This window comes from Dendrobates tinctorius, unplaced genomic scaffold (genome assembly GCF_039654945.1).
Source record: "Dendrobates tinctorius isolate UK_male_01 unplaced genomic scaffold, ASM3965494v1 ptg000133l, whole genome shotgun sequence".
Classification (NCBI taxonomy): Eukaryota; Metazoa; Chordata; class Amphibia; order Anura; family Dendrobatidae; genus Dendrobates; species Dendrobates tinctorius.
In genome coordinates, this window is record NW_027361801.1 from 151,160 (window position 1) to 170,302 (window position 19,143).

A 19,143-nucleotide genomic window follows, 5' to 3' on the forward strand; every position below is an offset into this window, starting at 1 on the left:
GTGCAGCACATTGCGCTGCTCCAGTGGTCTCAGGGAAGCACGGAGGGAGCCCCCTCCCTGCCGATGCTTCCCTGTTCCTCCCGTACACTGCGATCATGTTTGATCACAGTGTGCGGGGGGCTAACATGCCGAGGGCGGTCTGTGACACGCCGCTGATTGCGATGACGTACTATCCAGTCCCCGGTCACAGGGGCCCAGGTACCATGGACGGGATAGTACGTCACATGTCAGAAAGGGGTTAATCAGTTTACCCTCAATTCCTTCATCTAAATCATTGGTAAAGATGTTGAACAATACAGGGCCCAGGACAGAGCCCTGTGGTACCCCACCTGAGACATTCTTCCAACTGGATGTGCAGCCATTTACGACCACTCTTTGGGTCCGATCACTAAGCCAGTTATGAATCCACCTAACAGTTGCCTTGTCCATTCCATATTTAGCCATTTTTTTCAATAAGGATTGTGTGAGATACTTTGTCAAATGCTTTCCTGACGTCAGTATATACTATATCTACAGCATTTCTGTAGCATTTCTATGACAGTGATTCTGTCATAGAAGGAAATTAAGTTAGTCTGACATGATTTATTAGTTACAAACCCATGCTGACTCTGGTTAATCACGTAATTCTTATCCAGGTACTTACATACATAATAATAATCTTTATTTTATATAGCGAAAACATATTCCACGGCGCTTTACAGTTTGCATACATTATCATATACATGTTGTTTAATAATTTGTTCAAAGATCTTTCCTGGTATGGAAGTCAGACTCACCGGCCTATAGTTGCCTGGGTCCACCTTCTTCCCCTTTTTTGAAGATAGGAACAACATTTGCTCTTCTCCAGTCTTCTGGGACTTCTCCTGTTCTCCAAGAATTTTCAAAGATTATGGAGAGGGGTTCAAAAATTTCTTCTGCTATCTCCTTCAGTACTCTTGGGTGTAATTCATCTGGACCTGGAGACTTGAAGTCATTTATGTTAGCTAAGTATTCCCTCACTATCTTTCTGTTTATAGATATCCTGGATTCATTTATTAGGTTATGTGTTTATCTTGCAGATCAGCTTTATGTCACAAGAACCTTTGCAGAGTAACAAGCTGTATTTTCCATCCTTCTACCGGACGGTACCGAGTGAAAAGGCTTTATATTCTGCTGTAATAGCATTACTGAAGCATTTTGGCTGGATGTGGGTTGGTATTATATATCCAGATGATGATGGCAGCATAAATGCTATAAAGAATATTAAAAATCTGATAGTAGAAAATGGAGGTTGCATTGAATTTATCAAACTTGTACCCTCCATTAATGACTTTAGTCCAGAAAGAATCAAAGAAATAGAGAAAACTATTACGAAATCATCAGCAAATGTCATACTTGTCTACGGATCCAAAAATTATGTGTATTACTTGGAATTAAATGTTCACGTGACAAACATTCCTGGTAAAGTGTGGATCCATACGGCAGAGTCCAGTTTTCGAATGTTCAACTTGGTAAACGACACGAGTGTTAATGGTTCTTTAAGGTTTATCATGCAGAAAAATGAGAACCCAGAATTTATTAAATTTATCAAAGAAGTTAATCCAAGTAGATTCCCATCAGGAAGGACATTTACAACGTGGTGGGATGAATTGTGTGAAAACCGTTGTCCGTTCAACCCAAGGAGAAGAAACTGTACAGGAGTGGAGAGTGGAAGACAAATTATGTACTCACATTGCAATCTCCGATTCACAGGCATGAGTTATAATGTATATAATTCTGTCTACGCAGTGGCTTTTGCTTTACGTGAAATGTATCGAGAAATACCACTGAGCGAACGATTGCGAGATAGAAACAAACTCAAATTTCAAGATCTAAAAGGTTGGAAGGTAAGAATGACCATACGGAATAGTATTAAGCAAAATGTATCAGTCAGCCTAGTTCAAAACAGTTGATCCAAAGGAAGGCAATAAACTCCAATTTGACAGAAGTTGATCCTGCCCAGTCCACACAAAAATCCTTAGATCCCTAATGAGATTCATATCATACAAACTGTTTAGTTACTGAAGATAATCCATAAAGAAGCATAGTAGAAAGCAAAACCATGTCCCCATCTTCTCCTGATCATGGTCCATACCACCACAAATGGAAGAGAACCTAATGTTACGTCGAAAATATTGTAATGAAAGAAACACCAGAAAAACATATACAGCATTACATGAAATTTAAAAAATCTATATTAATTTATTTAAAATCTGACCCTTGTAGGTTCTGAGTTGAAAGGCTCTTATCGTTGGCCAAAGAACCTGGTGTAAATTCACCTCCCTCTCATTCCACAACTAGACTAGATTACTATCAGATCCATTTCAGCTGTTTTGTTGTCTACTGTTTTAGTGATTGTGGTATTAAAGGGGTATTTTTAGAATAAAGTTTTCCAAAGAATAGAGGATAACTTACTGATTGCTGGTGACGTAAATCTCCAGTGATTCTGAGTATGGCGCTCTATATTGAATGTGGTTAACACTGTAGCCTTGCAGGGCTGGGATCCTGGCTTCAGATCTCACCAAGGTTGACTTCAGCAAGAAATTTGTATATTCTTCCCGTCTTGGTGTGGGTTTCCTCAAGGACCACAAGTTTCCTCTCACACTCCAAAGATATACCTATAGGGAATATAGTTTGTGAGCCCCAATGGGGACAGTGATGATGATGGCAGAATAGTGCTGTGGAATTAATGGTGCTATATAAGAGCGTAAACTAAATAAATAGAGATGTACATGCTCCACCTTCACTTCACTGACTATGAATTGTAGGAAATAGTAGATTATGGATAAGGGTCAACTTTCAGTTCTGGTAAATCATCTTTAAAAGGAAATGAGGACTTTATGTAGACCATGGGAAGGAGTAACCAGACATGACCTAAGCTTGTCCATCTTCTAAAGACTCCACAGAAGCTGCATTGAATATGTGTATGAAAAAAATGCATACCATTCATTGAGATTTCACATGGTCTTTAGACAGGCACTTTGCATAGTTTATCTATATCTAGGCAACCAAAGGAATAACTTAAGCTCTACAACAAAACCCCCAACTTTTCAGTGCCAATGTGGTAGCAGGTGAAACCCCCCATGTACCATAACTAGTTGCAAGCCATGTATAGTCTACTCGTATAGCTATTATTGTAGACAATACAGTTTGTGAATCAGAACTCATCTAATATATAAAGCTCAATGAGGGTGTGTATGTGTGTGTGTGTATGTCCGGGATTGGCATCCGCACCGTCACAGCTACAGCCACAAAATTTGGCACATTTGTGTTTTGCATATATTTACATATTTCCCATAAGGGTGGGGGCATTGCCCTAGAATCACTGCGTTGAGAAACATGTGATGGTGTCTCCGCAGTTGGATGTTGATCTCCATGAGTTCATTCATCCTCATTTTTCACGGTCTTCTACTAGGCATTGCTCCTACTGGCCAGTTTCCTACTCCACACTGATGAGGGTCAATACCCCAAAACAGCTGTCTGTGGATGAATACCATGTTTTGGCATAGGTGGTTTCCTTCATTGGAGACTGCCCTTCCCATGGTTGTTCCTTCCCGGGGAAAGACCTGGCTAGTCATTGCTTGCGTTGAGAAACATGTGATGGTGTCTCCGCGGCTTGTGTTTTGCATATATTTACAAAATTTGGCACAGTCACACATTTGGACCCCGAGAGCGTCATAGGCTATGTTGTGAGGCGAAATTCTAACCCCGCGTGTTCCAATTCACCAAACAATTTTGCCCCTATGTACATAATGGGGAAAAGTGTGTGTATTGGCATCTGTACCGTCGTAGATACAGCAACAAAATTTTGCACAGTTACACGTCTGGACCCTGAAAGCGTCATAGGCTGTGTTGTGAGGCGAGATTTTAACCCCACGCGTTCCAATTCACAAAACAATTTTGCCCCTATCTACATAACGGGGAAAAAGTGAAAGGAAAAGTGTTGGAGGCAAATTGACAGCTGCCAGATGTGAACAAGGGGGACTTAATGAATGAGAGCGATGGCGCCAAACAGTATATACCGTACAGTTGCTAAGGTGGGGCCCTGACATGGGATTCTCAGCACACACTGGGATATGAACACACACACAAAATGTGCCACACACTACCACGTGCTTCAACACATATACCACCCTCAGCACACATTTCACCACTCATACACCAACCTCGCCACATAAAAGTCGCCACTCAAAACTCGCCACGCTGTCCCAGAGCTATTTAAAAGATGAAAAATGAGCTGTGATTGGTTGCTATCAGCAACAGTTTTCCTTGTAGACAGTTGTGGTAACTGAGGCCTATTATTCTTATCATTTCTATGGTGTTATCGTCCTTCTGTAAAGCTGGAAATAGCACAATTTATTACCGTGCCAACACAGACCACCCTCTGACACAGACTGCAGGGGGAGCCCAGTATCACACAGGATAGGATTAGATATACGGCTCAGCAGTCAGTATCACACAGGATAGGATTAGATACACGGCTGAGCAGTCAGTATCACACAGGATAGGATTAGATACACGGATCAGCAGTCAGTATCACATAGGAGAGGATTAGATACACGGCTGAGCAGTCAGTATCACACAGGAGAGGATTAGATGCACAGCTCAGCAGTTAGTATCACACAGGATAGGGTTAGATACACGGCTCAGCAGTCAGTATCACACATGATATGATTAGATACATGGCTCAGCAGTCAGTATCACACAGGAGAGGATTAGATACACGGCTGAGCAGTCAGTATCACACAGGATAGGATTAGATACACGGATCAGCAGTCAGTATCACATAGGAGAGGATTAGATACACGGCTGAGCAGTCAGTATCACACAGGAGAGGATTAGATGCACAGCTCAGCAGTTAGTATCACACAGGATAGGGTTAGATACACGGCTCAGCAGTCAGTATCACACATGATATGATTAGATACATGGCTCAGCAGTCAGTATCACACAGGAGAGGATTAGATACACGGCTGAGCAGTCAGTATCACACAGGAGAGGATTAGATACACAGCTCAGCAGTCAGTATCACACAGGATAGGGTTAGATACACGGCTCAGCAGTCAGTATCACACAGGATAGGATTAGATACAAGGCTGAGCAGTCAGTAACACACAATAGGATTAGATACACAGCTCAGCAGAAAGTATCACCCTGGAGAGGATACTTGGGTAATCGTTTAGTTAATTTGTGTTGCAAATCTGTAGTGTTGAATATCTGATGTGAAATGGTTTTATGTGCAATATAATCATTATAATTTGTTATAACTAACCACAGTTGGTTACTATGCCCAGGCAACGCCGGGCTCTTCAGCTAGTAGTTAATAAATCACCTTAAACCTCTGGTGATCAGTTGTTATTGCTTGGTTAAAATAATTACACCTCTTGGATTACATTCATATGAATAAGTGACCTTGTATTATGGAATTTCGCTGGGGTCTTTCTATTTGGGAAAATGGTAGAAAAGAGTGACGCTGGTTACTATAGAGGAGTGTTTCCCAACTCCAGTCCTCAAGAGCCACCAACAGACCAGGTTCTCAGGATTTACTTAACCCCTTAACGACCAGAGGTATTTCTGTTTTTGCATTTTCATTTTTTGTTCCCCTTCTTCCCAGAGCCCTAACTTTTTTATTTTTGTGTCAATATGGCCATCTAAGGATGGTTTCACACTGGCGTTTTTTAGTGCAGCGCCTCGTGCGCGTCCATGCGCATGCGTCCTGATCCCCTATCTTTAACATGGGGCGCATGGTCTAGCGTTTGCACGCGTTCGTATGCGTTTTCGTGCGCATGCGTTTTTTTGTGGTGTGCACCCAGGCGCGCCGGACGCAACCTGTTGCATTTTTGTTCCGTCCGACCTGTCTCAAAAAAACGCATGCGCACGCGTGTGCACGGAATGCGACAAAAAATCACATTACAGTCTATGGGAACGCAGACGTGCGCATGGAAATGCGCACGTCAGCATTTAAAATTGCATGCGTTTTAAGAGTCAATATGGCTACAAACTGGTTAAAATGCATGTGCATAAAATAAGCAAACGCATGCAAAACGCTTGATGCGTTTTTGTATGTGTTTGGACTGCGCACGCAGCGCAAAAAAACGCTAGTGTGAAAGTAGCCTAAGGGCTTGTTTTTTGTGGGACGAGTTGTATTTTTGATCAATACCATTGGTTTTAACACATTGTGTACTGGAAACCGGTAAAAAAATTCCAAGTGCAGTGAAATTGCAAAAAAGTGCAATTCCACAGATGATTTTTTTGTTTTTCATTCTACCATGTTCACTAAATGCTAAAACTGACCTGCCATTCTGATTCTTCAGGTCATTACGAGATCAGAGATCCCAAACAGGTCTAGGTTCTTTTTTATTAAAGTGGTGAAAAAAAATCCAAACTTTGGTAAAAAAAAAAATGAAGCCATTTTCCAAGACCTATAGAGTCTCCAGTTTTTGTGATCTTGGGTTGGGTGAGGGCTTATTTTTTGTGTGCCGAGCTGACATTTTTAATGATACCATCTTGGTGGAGATATGATCTTTTGATCACCAGTTATTGCATTTTATTGCAATGTAGCGGCAACCAAAAAAGCATAATTCTGATGTTTTTAATTTTTTTCTCGTTACGCCGTTTAGCGATCGGCTTAATTTTTTTTTATTGATAGCTTGGGCGATTATGAACGTGGCAATACCAAATATGTGTATGTTTGATTTTTCTATTGTTTTATTTTGAATGGATCAAAAGGAGGGTGATTTGAACTTTTATATCTTTTAATTTTTTAAATATTTTAAAAAAACTTTTTTTTCCACTTTTTACATGCTTCAATAGTCTCCATGGGAGACTAGAAGCTGCACTACTTTGATCGGCTCTGCTACATACAGGCAACGATGAGATCGTCTGTATGTAGCAGAAATGCTCACTTGCTATGAGCACCAACCACCAGGTGGTGCTCATAGCAATCTGGCTATGACAACCATAGAGGTCTGATGGAGACCTCTGGTTGTCATGCCAACCCATCTGTGTCCATCGATCACATGATGGGGTCACCGATTGGCGAGATTTCCTGCCCGCTTCCGGAAAGCGCAAGTTAAATGCCGCTGTCAGAGATTGACAGTGACATTTAACTAGTTAACAGCCATGGGTGGATCACGATTCCACCCGCGGCTGTTAGAAGCACATGTCAGCTGTTCAAAACAGCTGACATGTGCTGGGAAAGATGTGGTTCAGTGCCGGAGCCCACATCTAAGGGAGGGATTCCAATGTGGGCAAGCTATTATACACAACATCAGAAAGGGGTTATTATTGAATGAGCCATAGTATGGAATGATCACCTGGACAATACTAAGGAAATCCTGAAAACATGATCTGTTGGTGGGACTTGACAATTGGAGTTGGGGGACACTGCTATAGAGGTCCCTTTGGTTCTTCCATGATAAACAGAAAAAACTCTCCTTTAAATAAAAAATAGTCATTGCTCCACACATAGTTCTACATGTTGTGACCAGTGGAACATTGATTGATTAAATGTCACTGAAATTATGGACATTGAGTTAAAAGTAAGTTACTTTTCCAGGTATTCAGAATATTTTAGTGGAATTTGCCTTTTAGAAAATATATGGTAAACAGGATCTTCTATAAATTAAATTTTTCTGTATTGTTTTATTTTCTTACAGTTGCATAAATATCTCAGAAAAGTCAATTTCACAAACCCTCTGGGACAAGATATTTTCTTTAGCAATGGAGAAATTTCAGTTGGCTACGATATTTATAATGTTATTCACTATCCAAACTGGACCATAAATTCTCAAAAAATTGGAAGTTTTGATTTCCATGCTCCATTAGGAAAAGAAATCATTTTAAATAAATCAGCCATAGCTTGGGAAAAAAAATTCTCTAAGGTAGGTGATAATCTATACAGTCAGTCTAAAAAAGATGCACATAACTAGTTGTAGTAAAGGTCCACTTAGTTGGGTCTGTGGTCAGGAAAAAGTCTGAGCAGAACTACATAGAAGATACAGTGGGTACAGAAAGTATTCAGACCCCTTTACATTTTTCACTTTGTTTCATTGCAGCCATTTTGTAAATTCAAAAAAGTTCATTTTTTTCTCATTAATGTACACTCTGTACTCCACCTTGACTGAAAAAACAGAAATGTAGAAACTTTTTCAAATTTATTAAAAAAGAAAAACTGAAATGGTCATAAGTATTCAGACCTTTTGCTCATTATTGAATAGAAGCACCCTTTTGTGCTAGTACAGCCATGAGTCTTCTTGGAATGATGCAACAAGTTTTTCACACCTGGATTTAGGGATCCTCTGCCATTCTTCCTTGCAGATCCTCTCCAGTTCCATCAGGCTGAATAGTGAACATTGGTGGACATCTATTTTCAGGTCTCTCCAGAGATGCTCAGTTGGGTTTAGGTCAGGGCTCTGGCTGGGCCAGTCAAGAATGGTCACAGAGCTGTTCTGAAGCCACTCTTGTTATTTTAGCTGTGTGCTTAGGGTCATTGTCTTGTTGGAAGATGAACCTTCGGCCAAGTCTGAGGTCCAGAGCACTCTGGAAGAGGTTTTCATTCAGGATATCACTGCACTTGGCCGCATTCATGTTTCCTTCAATTGCAGCTGAAAAACACCCCCATAGCATGATGCTGCCACCACCATGTTTCACTGTTGAGATTGTATTGAGCAGGTGATGAGCAGTGCCTGGTTTTCTCCACACATGCCGCTTAGAATTATCACCAAAAAGTTCTATCTTTGTCTCATCAGACTAGAGAATCTTATTTCTCTTAGTCTGGGAGTCCTTCATGTGTTTTTTAGCAAACTCTATGCAGACTTTCATATGTCTGTCACAGAGGAGAGACTTCAGTCGGGCCACTCTGCTATAAAGACCTGACTGGTGAAGGGCTGCAGTGATAGCTGACTTTGTGGAACTTTCTCCCTTCTCCCTACTGCATCTGTGGAGCTCAGCCACAGTGATCTTGGGGTTCTTCTTTACTTCTTTCACCAAGGCTCTTCTCCCACAATTGCTCAGCTTGGCTGGAAGGCCAGGTTTAGGAAGACTTCTGGTGGTCCAAAACTTCTTCCATTTAAGGATTATGGAGGCAACTGTGCTCTTAGGAACCTTGAGTACTGCAGAAATTCTTTTGTAACCTTGGCCAGATCTGTGCCTTGCCACTATTCTGTCTTTGAGCTCCTTGGCTAGTTTCTTTGACCTCATGATTCTCATTTGGTCTGACATGACCTGTGAGCTGTGAGATCTCATATAGACAGGTGTATTGTGCCTTTACATATCAAGTCCTATAAGTTTAATTAAACACAGTTGGACTCTAATTAAGGAGTAGAACCATCTCAAGGAGGATCACAAGGAAATGGATAGCTTGTTATTTAAATATGAGTGAACTGAGCAAAGGGTCTGAATTCTTATGACTATGTGATATTTATTTTTTTATTTTTTAATTAATTTGCAAAAATGTCTACATTTGTTTTTTTCAGTCAAAATGGGGTGCAGAGTGTACATTAATGAGAAGAGAATTAATTTTTTTGAATTTACCAACTGGTTGCAATGAAACAAGGAGAGAAAAATTTAAAGGGGTCTGAATACTTTCCATACCCACTGTATGTTAACATTTTTCAAACTTTGTAAAAACACATAGAGTCATTCGGACATCAAGCTATTTAGACCAAATATTAGCTAAATGAGACCCCTGCTACTCGCCACTATCTCAGGCAAATAAGAAAAAACTACCTTCTGTTAGGGCTAGCGGAACGCACCAAATAATAAAATAATAGTAAGGTGCGTTCACAGCCCGGGGTCCACCGTGCAAGGGTGGTAAACTGCTGCTTAATAATGGCGGAAGTATAAAGCGGTGTACAAAAGGTCACACGTGGGTTAACGTCACCCAGTGTGAACAGACGCAAACTCTGTTAACTCACAGAGCCGCGCTACCGCAGAACATAAATGCCGGTGCCTGTTGAGCTCACAGAGCCTGGCCACGGAGCGCACAGAAAGCGGTCACAGAACTCTGCCCCAAGGACATGGGGTCAGAGTCCCTCTAGACCTTCTGAGTGCGCGGCATCGCACCTGCGGACGCCACTATAGACGCTGACTATGGAGTGTTGAGCATGTGCACCGTGGACACTGATGCCTGTCTCAGACTCTGCCCTACCTACACCTAAGCCTGGGCGCTTAACAGACTAGGCTGCACAACACATGCGTACCAAGGGTAGGGGTTTCTTAATGAGTCATTCACCAGAGACATTCATACATGCATACGACAGTCACTCCTCATAGTCTGATAATGCAGTCTATACTAACGCATGGCCTAGCGGCCATGCAAACCTTTTATAGCCGCGTCCTTCCGGGACCTTCCTCACCCTCCTGATGATCCATCCGAGCTGGAGAAGGACCTGAGCATGTTACCTCCGATCGTCCCACGGGCATGCTCAGTTGACCTAAAGGAGGACTTAGTCCCTGGAGTAGCTCATGCTGACCAGCATGCGTTGCTATAGCTGGGCCAAAGGTGGCAGCAGCAACCAAACCCACAGAGCTGGTTTGAGCAGAGCGCCGGGATCGACGAGGTTCCTCTGCGGCCGAAGAGGAATGGGAGACCGCCGGATGCAAGGCTCGGGATTCCTTCTGTGCATCGACAGGAACCTGATGCCTAACACCATAATAGAAATCAAAAGTAAAAACTTTGCTGAGACATTCAGTCAGAAAGCAATGGTTGTCATTGTCTGGCCAAAGTCCACCAAAGCAGACAGATAAACTGAACTTAATAATTGAATGGCTTCTTTATCACCTCATCAGGTTAACATGTTTTATACACCACATGGAACATGAGCTTGTGTTAATTAAAATTTAAGAGCATTGTGTTCTACCCCTGCATTGCTTAGCTACAGCTGCTGTGGGTGCAGCTTTCAGTTTTGGACCCTCACAAATTTCACACAGATTAGAAATTAGAGACACAGATTAGATATTAAAAAAAAGTTTTTGACAGTTAGAGTGATCAATGAGTGGAACAAGCTGCCACGAGAAGTGGTGAGTTCTCCTTCAATGGAAGTCTTCAAACAGAGGCTGGACAGACATCTGACTGGGATGATTTAGTGAATCCTGCTTTCAGCAGGGGGTTGGACCAGATGGCCCAGGAGGTCCCTTCCAACTCTATGATTCTATGATTCTATGATTCTATGATTCATATTAATGAATTATCCTATTGACAGATCATTAATATATTATCCCTTTAAAAGAAATGCAAAGTTCTGCTTTGTGAATGTGATCAAAATTGCCACCGTCACATAATTCAAGCAGCAACCCATTCTAGGCACATATTAAGAAGGGTTACAGCTTGGCAAAACAATGCTTGAGATGTGTCTCACCTGAAAAATTGAGGCGCATCATGAATAAGCTAAAATTCAAGAGCTTGTAACATTCAGCTGGTACTTCCAGCTCTGATGAGACTTGGGAGGGTTCTGTTCATGCAAGATCACGTCCAGAGATGCAGTAATGCAGGGAACGTAGAGCAAAGGTTAACAATAATGCAATTTATAACAGTAGGGCAAACTCCTCGCAAGGAGACAACAGATAGTTAACAAATTAAATTGCAATATAACACAACAGTCTTGTTATGAAACTTATCGTGACTCCTATGGTCCTCAGCCTCATGCAGTCCGGTGGGGGTTATAGTACCAGCAATGGCTGGCACAGCGTGCTCAGGCGTCACCCATCAACAAACGAGCAAGCTTCTGACGGCAACGGGCGGTCTCTGGTTTTACCCATTTAGCCCCTAGTCCATTAAACTGTAGATCTGAGGTGGGTAACAACGTGGAAGTCTACACCCAGCGCGTGCTCTGTCGCACACCTGTCCACATGAGGAAATACAGTTCACGATCTGGCACCTGGTACCCGTTCCTTATTGCGAGCACCTCACACTGTTTGGCTATGCATGGCTCTGCATCCCAAATACTCAATTTGTTTGCGAAAAAGGTGACATTTCTGGGGCTTCACTTTCAGGCCATGACTCTGCAGCCAACTCAACACTTGCTCCAGCCGCCAAAGATGATCCTCAAAAGTGGCTGCATAGACAATGATGTCGTCAAGATAGATGAGTGTTGCTTTGACGTTCAAGTCCCCTAACATTTCTCCATCCAGCTCTGAAACATCCTGGGAGCATTAGTCAGGCCAAAGGACATCCTATTAAACTCAAACAATCCCATCGGCAATATGAACGCCGTCTTCGGCCGGTCGTGTTCAGCCATGGGCACCTGCCAGTACCCGCTGGCCAGACCCAATGAGGAAAAATACTTTGCCTTTCCCAAGGCAGACAGCAAATCCTCAATTCGGGGCAATGGATAGGAGTCCCGTGCTGTTAAAGCATTTAGTCGTCCGTAAACAACACAGAAGCGCAGAGTTCTGTCCTTTTTCCGAACTAGAACAATGGGAGCCGCCCACGGGCTCTGACTCTCATGTTTGACTCCACTTTGAAGCATGTGAGTCAGCATCTCCTTTACCTCCTTGTATATCTGAGGCAGTATCTGTCGAAATCTCTCCCGAACTGGGGCAGCATTTCCTGTAGGGATTTCCTGGGTGATAGCTGTGGTGAACCCAAAGTCATCTTTGTGGTGAACAAAGACCTCTTAGTAGCTCTCCAGTACTACTTCCACCTGTTACACCTGTTGTGGGCAGAGTTCCATCAATTCAGCCCGAATCTGCTCCTGGATTCGACGGCCCTCTTCCATGCTTCCAGGCGGATGCTCCGGTGTCATTGTAACGGCTATGGTCCACAGGTATCCTTGTTTAACTGCCAACTGTATGGCCTCCGTTTGCATCAATTTTTCCGGAATTCCCAGTGGGTCGCCCCTCACACCCAGGGCAGTGGGGTACTCGGTACCGGGCCGGTGTCAGGGGGAATGTGTGTCACAGCAGCGGTGACCCGGTCCATGGCCCTGGGTGCCCAATATCAATGGCGGTGATGTTAATGGTGTAATAATTTATTTGAATAGTTCGTGACGCCACCCGTGGTGTTTGGCATGAAAGATGTTGAGCCAACGCTGCATGCAGATCCACTGGGACTGATGGTGTGGTGCAGCAAAGATGGTGTAGCTCCCCACAGGTGGAGCTGTAGTCCCAGGGCAGTGTAGGTGCAATGGATGAGGAGAGAAGCAGAATGGTAAAGATGCTGGTACCCAGGTGTAGCGGTGCTGGAATAACTGGAGGACACCAGAGTATGCGGTTCCAAAGCTTTACTCACTGTTTGCAGTTCACACAAATGCCTGCCTCCGAACTGTGTTCTTCAGGTCAGGGCCCTAGCCAACCTCCAGGCAGGATAGGATTCTCCCCTCCACACTCCGCCAATATGTACCTTACTGAACGACACCTCCAATGCGCCCTTAGGTGCGAAGCACTCCAGTACTTAGTTACCCTGGAATGCCTCTCTCTAGGTGTTCCTATTCTCTACTTGTATGACAGACAGCTGTAGCCTGCTTCGGGGACTCCTCTCTGCGTCCCAGCTCACTATCCAGTTGCTGTTGTGTCCCAAGTCTATGATGGGAGTAAGGCGTTAGTGGCTCACTACTCCTCCGGTGTCTGTTGCCGGACATAAAGATCCAATCAACCTCGGGGACCGGGCCCCGGCCTTTGCGCTCTGGACTGGAAGGGTTCTCTCTCTCTCAACCTGCTTCCCACCGTCCTTCTATTCTCCTTTGTTCTGATCTGTTCTATCTCTCTTATGGAATCTGTAGTCTCCAGTCGATGTCTCTTTCTCCTTCTCTTCCTTCCCGTGCCAGCTGGCCCAGCTCACTGGGGCAGCTGCAGCACTCCTTCCTCCATCCCTCTTCCAGGGATCCTCACTCCTGTCTGAGTGACTTCCTTTCTCTCCCACCCTCTGTCAGACTCACTTGAAATCCTACACCTTCCCTCTCTTTTATAGCTAACTCCACCCGCCTCCCCAGCACCTCTCGTGTTACGAAGCCAGGGACCACAAAAGGCACCCTCTGACCTTTCTAGCATAAAGCATGGATGGGTCCCTGCTGAACTATCCTGTGTGTGGGGTGCAGGTGTTGGATTGTGAAAGGGAGTTCCCACCCTACCTGGATGGTGGGGTACCACACCTTAGGAGAAGGTGCAGTAACTCTGGGGCGCCACACCAGTACCTGAGCCACTTCACTCTTGGGCAGGAGAGTAGGATTGTCTTCCCCCAGGTTGACACACCGCATCACAACATTACCGTCATGGATGACAGCTAACGTCTGAGTGACAAGGAATCCTAAGGGTATCTGCTCCACCAAGGTTGGCTCTATCTGCACTTCCACACCTTCGAGAGGCATACAGGCATGTACTGGCAACATGAGCACAGTCTGATCAGGTGGTAAAATGAGTTTAGCAGCTGCAGGAACCATCACCTTCCCCAGAACTTTACCGTCACTTGAAGTTTCTTGGTTTGGGGCAGCCCTTTATCAGTTGCTGGAATACCTTCCTATGGGGGGTGCGCAAACTCCAACGATCCAGAAAAGCCTCTTAAGACTCACTGATCAGAAGGGTTCCAATTTCCTTTAGCACATTCATCCCAAGAGACACCGCAGGCCTGCAGCTGACATCTCCCTTGATCAACATGACCCCTTTTCGGCCCACATTCCTTCCACACACTTTAAACTCCATCCATACCACCCCTGCGACTGGGATGGGTAACTGGTTGGCTGCAGTCAATCAGATCACTGGTCCCCAATCCATGCTGGAAAATAACTTCTAAAATATGCTTCTGGCATGGTGGTCACTTGTGATGTAGCATCGATCAAGCAATGGACAGCTTACCCATTCACTTCAGCCCAGACGGTAGAGCTCGTGGAAATTAGACTTTCAGGACAACCTTCTCTCTTTTTTGGTCTTTCAGGCTCCAGGCAGCATCCCCCAGCCACGGAGCCCACTAGTTTAACGGCTGCTGAGGTAGGGACCGCCCCTGTCTCACACATCCTCGGGCATAGTGTCCAGTGTTTTGGGCTGTGGTGGGGGCTCTTCTGAGGCCAGACCACTCTTCCTGCATTTCTCGTATTTCCTTCCAAATCTCCCAAGCCCTCTCTGGCTGAACGGCGGGTGAGGCGGGTACCTCATTGCTCTGTACTATCCGTGCCAAGGCAGCTGTCCCCTGTTCCTGTTCCTTCATGCGCGCTTCTGCCTCAATCTCTAGAAAAGTCATGCGTGGATTTTTATGCAGGCGCTCCCTCAAAGCTTGCTTAAGCAATGCATCCCTGAGGCCCGCCACAAATTGGTCCCTCAATATCACATCAGGAGGCCCCACTTCTATTGCCCCCACATCATGTATTGGGCCACTGATTCCCCCTCCCTCCAGACATGGCTAAAGAATCGCATCCGCAATTTCCCAACACCGTTGGCATCCCCATGCATCTCTTCCAAAATTTGCAACACCTTAGTCAGAGTGTCCCGTTCGTGCAGGGGCCAAAACATTACAGAACATCTAGCCTCCCTGTCCAGGGCCATAACAGCAATCTCCGCTTGCATAGAAGAGGTCATATAATGCATCCTCAACATGCCTTTAACCTGCTCAGTCCAGTCCCACAACATTATATTGCTCCCCATGAACTTCAGGAGATTGCTAAGCATGGCCCCCAGTGGTAAGCTGGCTCTCGGGGCACTCAAGACTGATTGGTCTGCGGCCTCTGCGTTCATGGACCGCATCCTGCTGACCACACCAAGTGTAAGCAGGTCCAGAGATGCAGTAAAGCAGGGAATGCAGAGCTAGGGTTAACGATAGTACAATTTAATTATAACAGTAGGGAAAACTCCTCGCAGGGAGACAACAGATAGTTAACAAATTGAAATATAACACAACAGTCGTTATGAAACTTATCGTGACTAATATGATCCTCAGCCACATGCTGTCCAGTGGGGGTTATAGTACCAGCAATAGACGGCACAGCGTCTTCAGGCATCACCCGCCAACACACGAAAAAGCTTCTGGAGGCAATGGGTGGTCTCTGGTTTTACCCGTTGAGCCCCTAGTCCATTAAACTGTATATCTGAGGTGGGTAACACCGTGGAAGTCTCTACCCGGCGCGTGCTCTGTCACACACCTGTCCACATTGGGGAATACAGTTTGCAATCTGTTACATGGCACCCGTTCCTTACTGCGAGCACCTCACACTGTCTGGCTATGAGCCCGACGCTCTGCGCGCTCCCAGTTCCTGCGGGGCCTTCACATAAATCCTGGCGAGTCTCAGCTCCGCGTTCCCTCTCTGACTGTAGAGCGCGGTGCACCCATGTCTTTATTCGCTATCACTTCTGAGTCTACCCGTGCTTCCTGTTCTCTTCTCCCCCTGCTCGCCATACCCCCTCTCACCTGGTCATGGGTCCTGTCCGGTTCACCATTCTTTCCCCCCTGGCAATACTGGACGCAGCCCTGAAGTTCCGGACCTGGCATCACGCAGATACCTACAGCCCAGTCTTCCTCCTTACAGTGACATCATGAAGCCATGACTTTTCAAGCACTTGTGCAGAACCCTCTCGGTTCCTGGATTTCAGTGTGAGAAGCAGCAATCATAAGATGCAGCAAGTTGAGGGTCTGAAGGTGAATGGTGAGGTAAATATAAGAATTTATTCTTTTTTTTACATGTTATGTTTATTATGCTCTTAGGTCTGAAGACCAAAATGGACATTAAGTTTGCTGTGAATAACTTCCGTATGAATTGAATTTCCAAGGAAAATTCATGTGAACAGGTAAATTAAAATTTTGCCTGATCCACTCATCTCTAAACAGGATTGACACCGGAGGAAGAAAAGCTTCTCCTCAATTAGCTGAGGAGTTTTTTTTACCTTGCTTCATCCCTGCTTCATGGCTGAGGGAATAGATCAGTTATGCTAGCTGATGATTTCTTATAGTTGAGACACGTCTTGAGCGCTACGTCCATTGACAGGTTGCAGCTTGAAATATGTGACAGAGGCCATTTTTCTTAAACTTTCTCAGAGAACCCTTTAAAGACTGGTTTCACTCATCCATGATTCATGATTTCCAAGTCCACTTACTCAAACTTGGCAGTCTCATAGACATACATAAGGCTGTTGACTCCAGGTCTGGAAACCTACTGCCAGTCCATGCATTGCAGTCCGTGGAGGGACTAAAATACAGAGATGTGAAAAATTTACTTAAAGCACATTGTCTGATAGTTTATTGCTCTATAGACTGTATGAATCATACTCATTTTGTCAATAATGACATTTTATCATGCAGATACCACAATCTGTGTGCAGTGATATCTGCCAGCCAGGAAACAGAAAATCTATCCGAGAAGGACAGCCAGTATGCTGCTATGACTGTCTTAATTGCCCAGAAGGACAAATTTCTAATCAAACAGGTTAGTTTCTACTATAGACCATAGTCGACAAGTTCTTTTATACTGAATACAAACAAAAAGATAAACCGTAAAGCAAGCTATAACTCACCTAGGAGAAAATATACACCATGCAAATAGAAAGAGCCCTAAAAGCCTTTAATTAATATAATGGAAGCAAGTCTAAAATGAGGGCACTTTTACATGAGATGACCGCTGTAATTAAACAACCGCATATCAGTTACTTGCAAGCCAATGATCAGTCGTATGATGACTTACAGTATTTAGACAGGACATGCATGCAGGCATTTCCTTTATTGTGATGGGGAAATGGTGAGCGGCAGGATTGTAAATGTCCGATATGTATCACAAGGGTGGATTCCTTGTGATGGAAGCTGGAACGTGTATTAATCAGCAGAGGTACTGCTGAGGGTTTGTTACTGTGTATCAGGGAAAGCTTCCAGGTGACTTGGTGAGATGGGTGAGACCAGTCACCTACAAACTCACCCAGGGGCATGTGTCTGAATGCCCAATGTAAAGCCTGTATGTGTGTGGCTGTGTGTGGAATAGGACCTGTAGTAAGGTCATGACCATGTGATCCATACCTCACCTGTGGGTGTGGTTATGTACCATACAATGTGCCTGAGGTCTGGTCACAGGGGGAGAGAGTGTGTATCTGAATGGTTCAGGGTGCAAGTTACTGGAGGGTCAGTGTTGAGAGAAGGATCGGATCCCTGGAGCATGTGCTGCGACCTTGGACCTGGTGAGGCGTGAGTGTTGGATGGTCTCAGGATGAGATGGACATCCTGAATAGCACCCACTGAGGCCCTGGACCTGGTGGCCGGTGTGTTGGGAAACCCTGGGAGAAGTTGGATCCCTGAATAGCACCCGGTGAGGCCTGAGTGTTGGACGGTTCCAAAGTGGGGATGGACATCCTGAATAGCACACAGACAGGCCACGTGTGTTTGCAGAGTCAGTGACGGCACTGCATTGGGGGAGCTACTGTCTGTCTGTGAGTCTGGACTGTCAGGTGGCCTGGTGAGCAGGGCGTTGTCCGGGATGGTGATCCCAGTTTGGCAGCTTCCCTGAGAGAGATGACTACCAAAGAGTCGGCATCTGGAGCAGGAGCTCCTGCGAGGTAACCCCAGACATGGGGATATGACTGTTGGTGCCTGTTGTGTTCTATGGACATTAATGAACTGTTCGGCGTGCAGTCACCCACGGTCACTGGACAGAGAGGTCCAGCATGTTTAGGGTCTGCAAGGAAAAGCCATAACCTGTAAATGTTCTGGACTATGTGTTAAGCCTGTGAAGTGTAACATGGCCTACAGCGGTTTATGATGCTTGAATAAACCAAAATGGACTGTTTATGTGGAAAAACCTGTGCCAGACCTTATTAATCTGCTGCCAAGTGAGTGTCCCCCAACACTAACAATAAGTGCTACCTTACAGATGGTAGAGAATGCTAAGGACACGTTTGTAGCCTTGTTGCTAGGGGCAACGGATGAGGTCTACAAACTCGGTTGCTAGGGACAACGGTCCAGAAAGCACGTGTGAGGTGTTTTGCTGTGACTCGGTGGGGTCACGAAGTTTTGTTGATTTTTTTTCCTCAAGTCAACTTGCGGTGGCTCGGTGGGGTCACGAAGGTGACAAGCCCCTGGCTGTAACTCGGCGGGGTTACGAAGGTTGCTGTGGATCAGCGGGTCCACGAAGATGGCGCAGCGGAAGCGTGCACGGACTTGTGGCAGCAGGAGCTGCAGTTGCAGCAAGAGGTTCTGCAGCAGCAGGAACTGCAGGTACACCA

At 44.8% G+C, this 19,143-nt stretch overlaps 1 protein-coding gene across 1 annotated transcript in view; it reads left to right on the plus strand.

The window, feature by feature from the left end:
- The first annotated feature begins 1,067 nt into the window (after positions 1-1,067).
- LOC141048173 (extracellular calcium-sensing receptor-like) overlaps positions 1,068-19,143 on the plus strand; it is a 45,914-nt gene continuing 27,838 nt past the window's right edge. Inside the window, exons 1-4 of the mRNA XM_073543634.1 lie at positions 1,068-1,865; positions 7,677-7,901; positions 13,175-13,180; positions 17,240-17,363. Coding sequence (XP_073399735.1) covers positions 1,068-1,865; positions 7,677-7,901; positions 13,175-13,180; positions 17,240-17,363 — 1,153 coding nt within the window. The remainder of the gene's footprint in view (positions 1,866-7,676; positions 7,902-13,174; positions 13,181-17,239; positions 17,364-19,143) is intronic.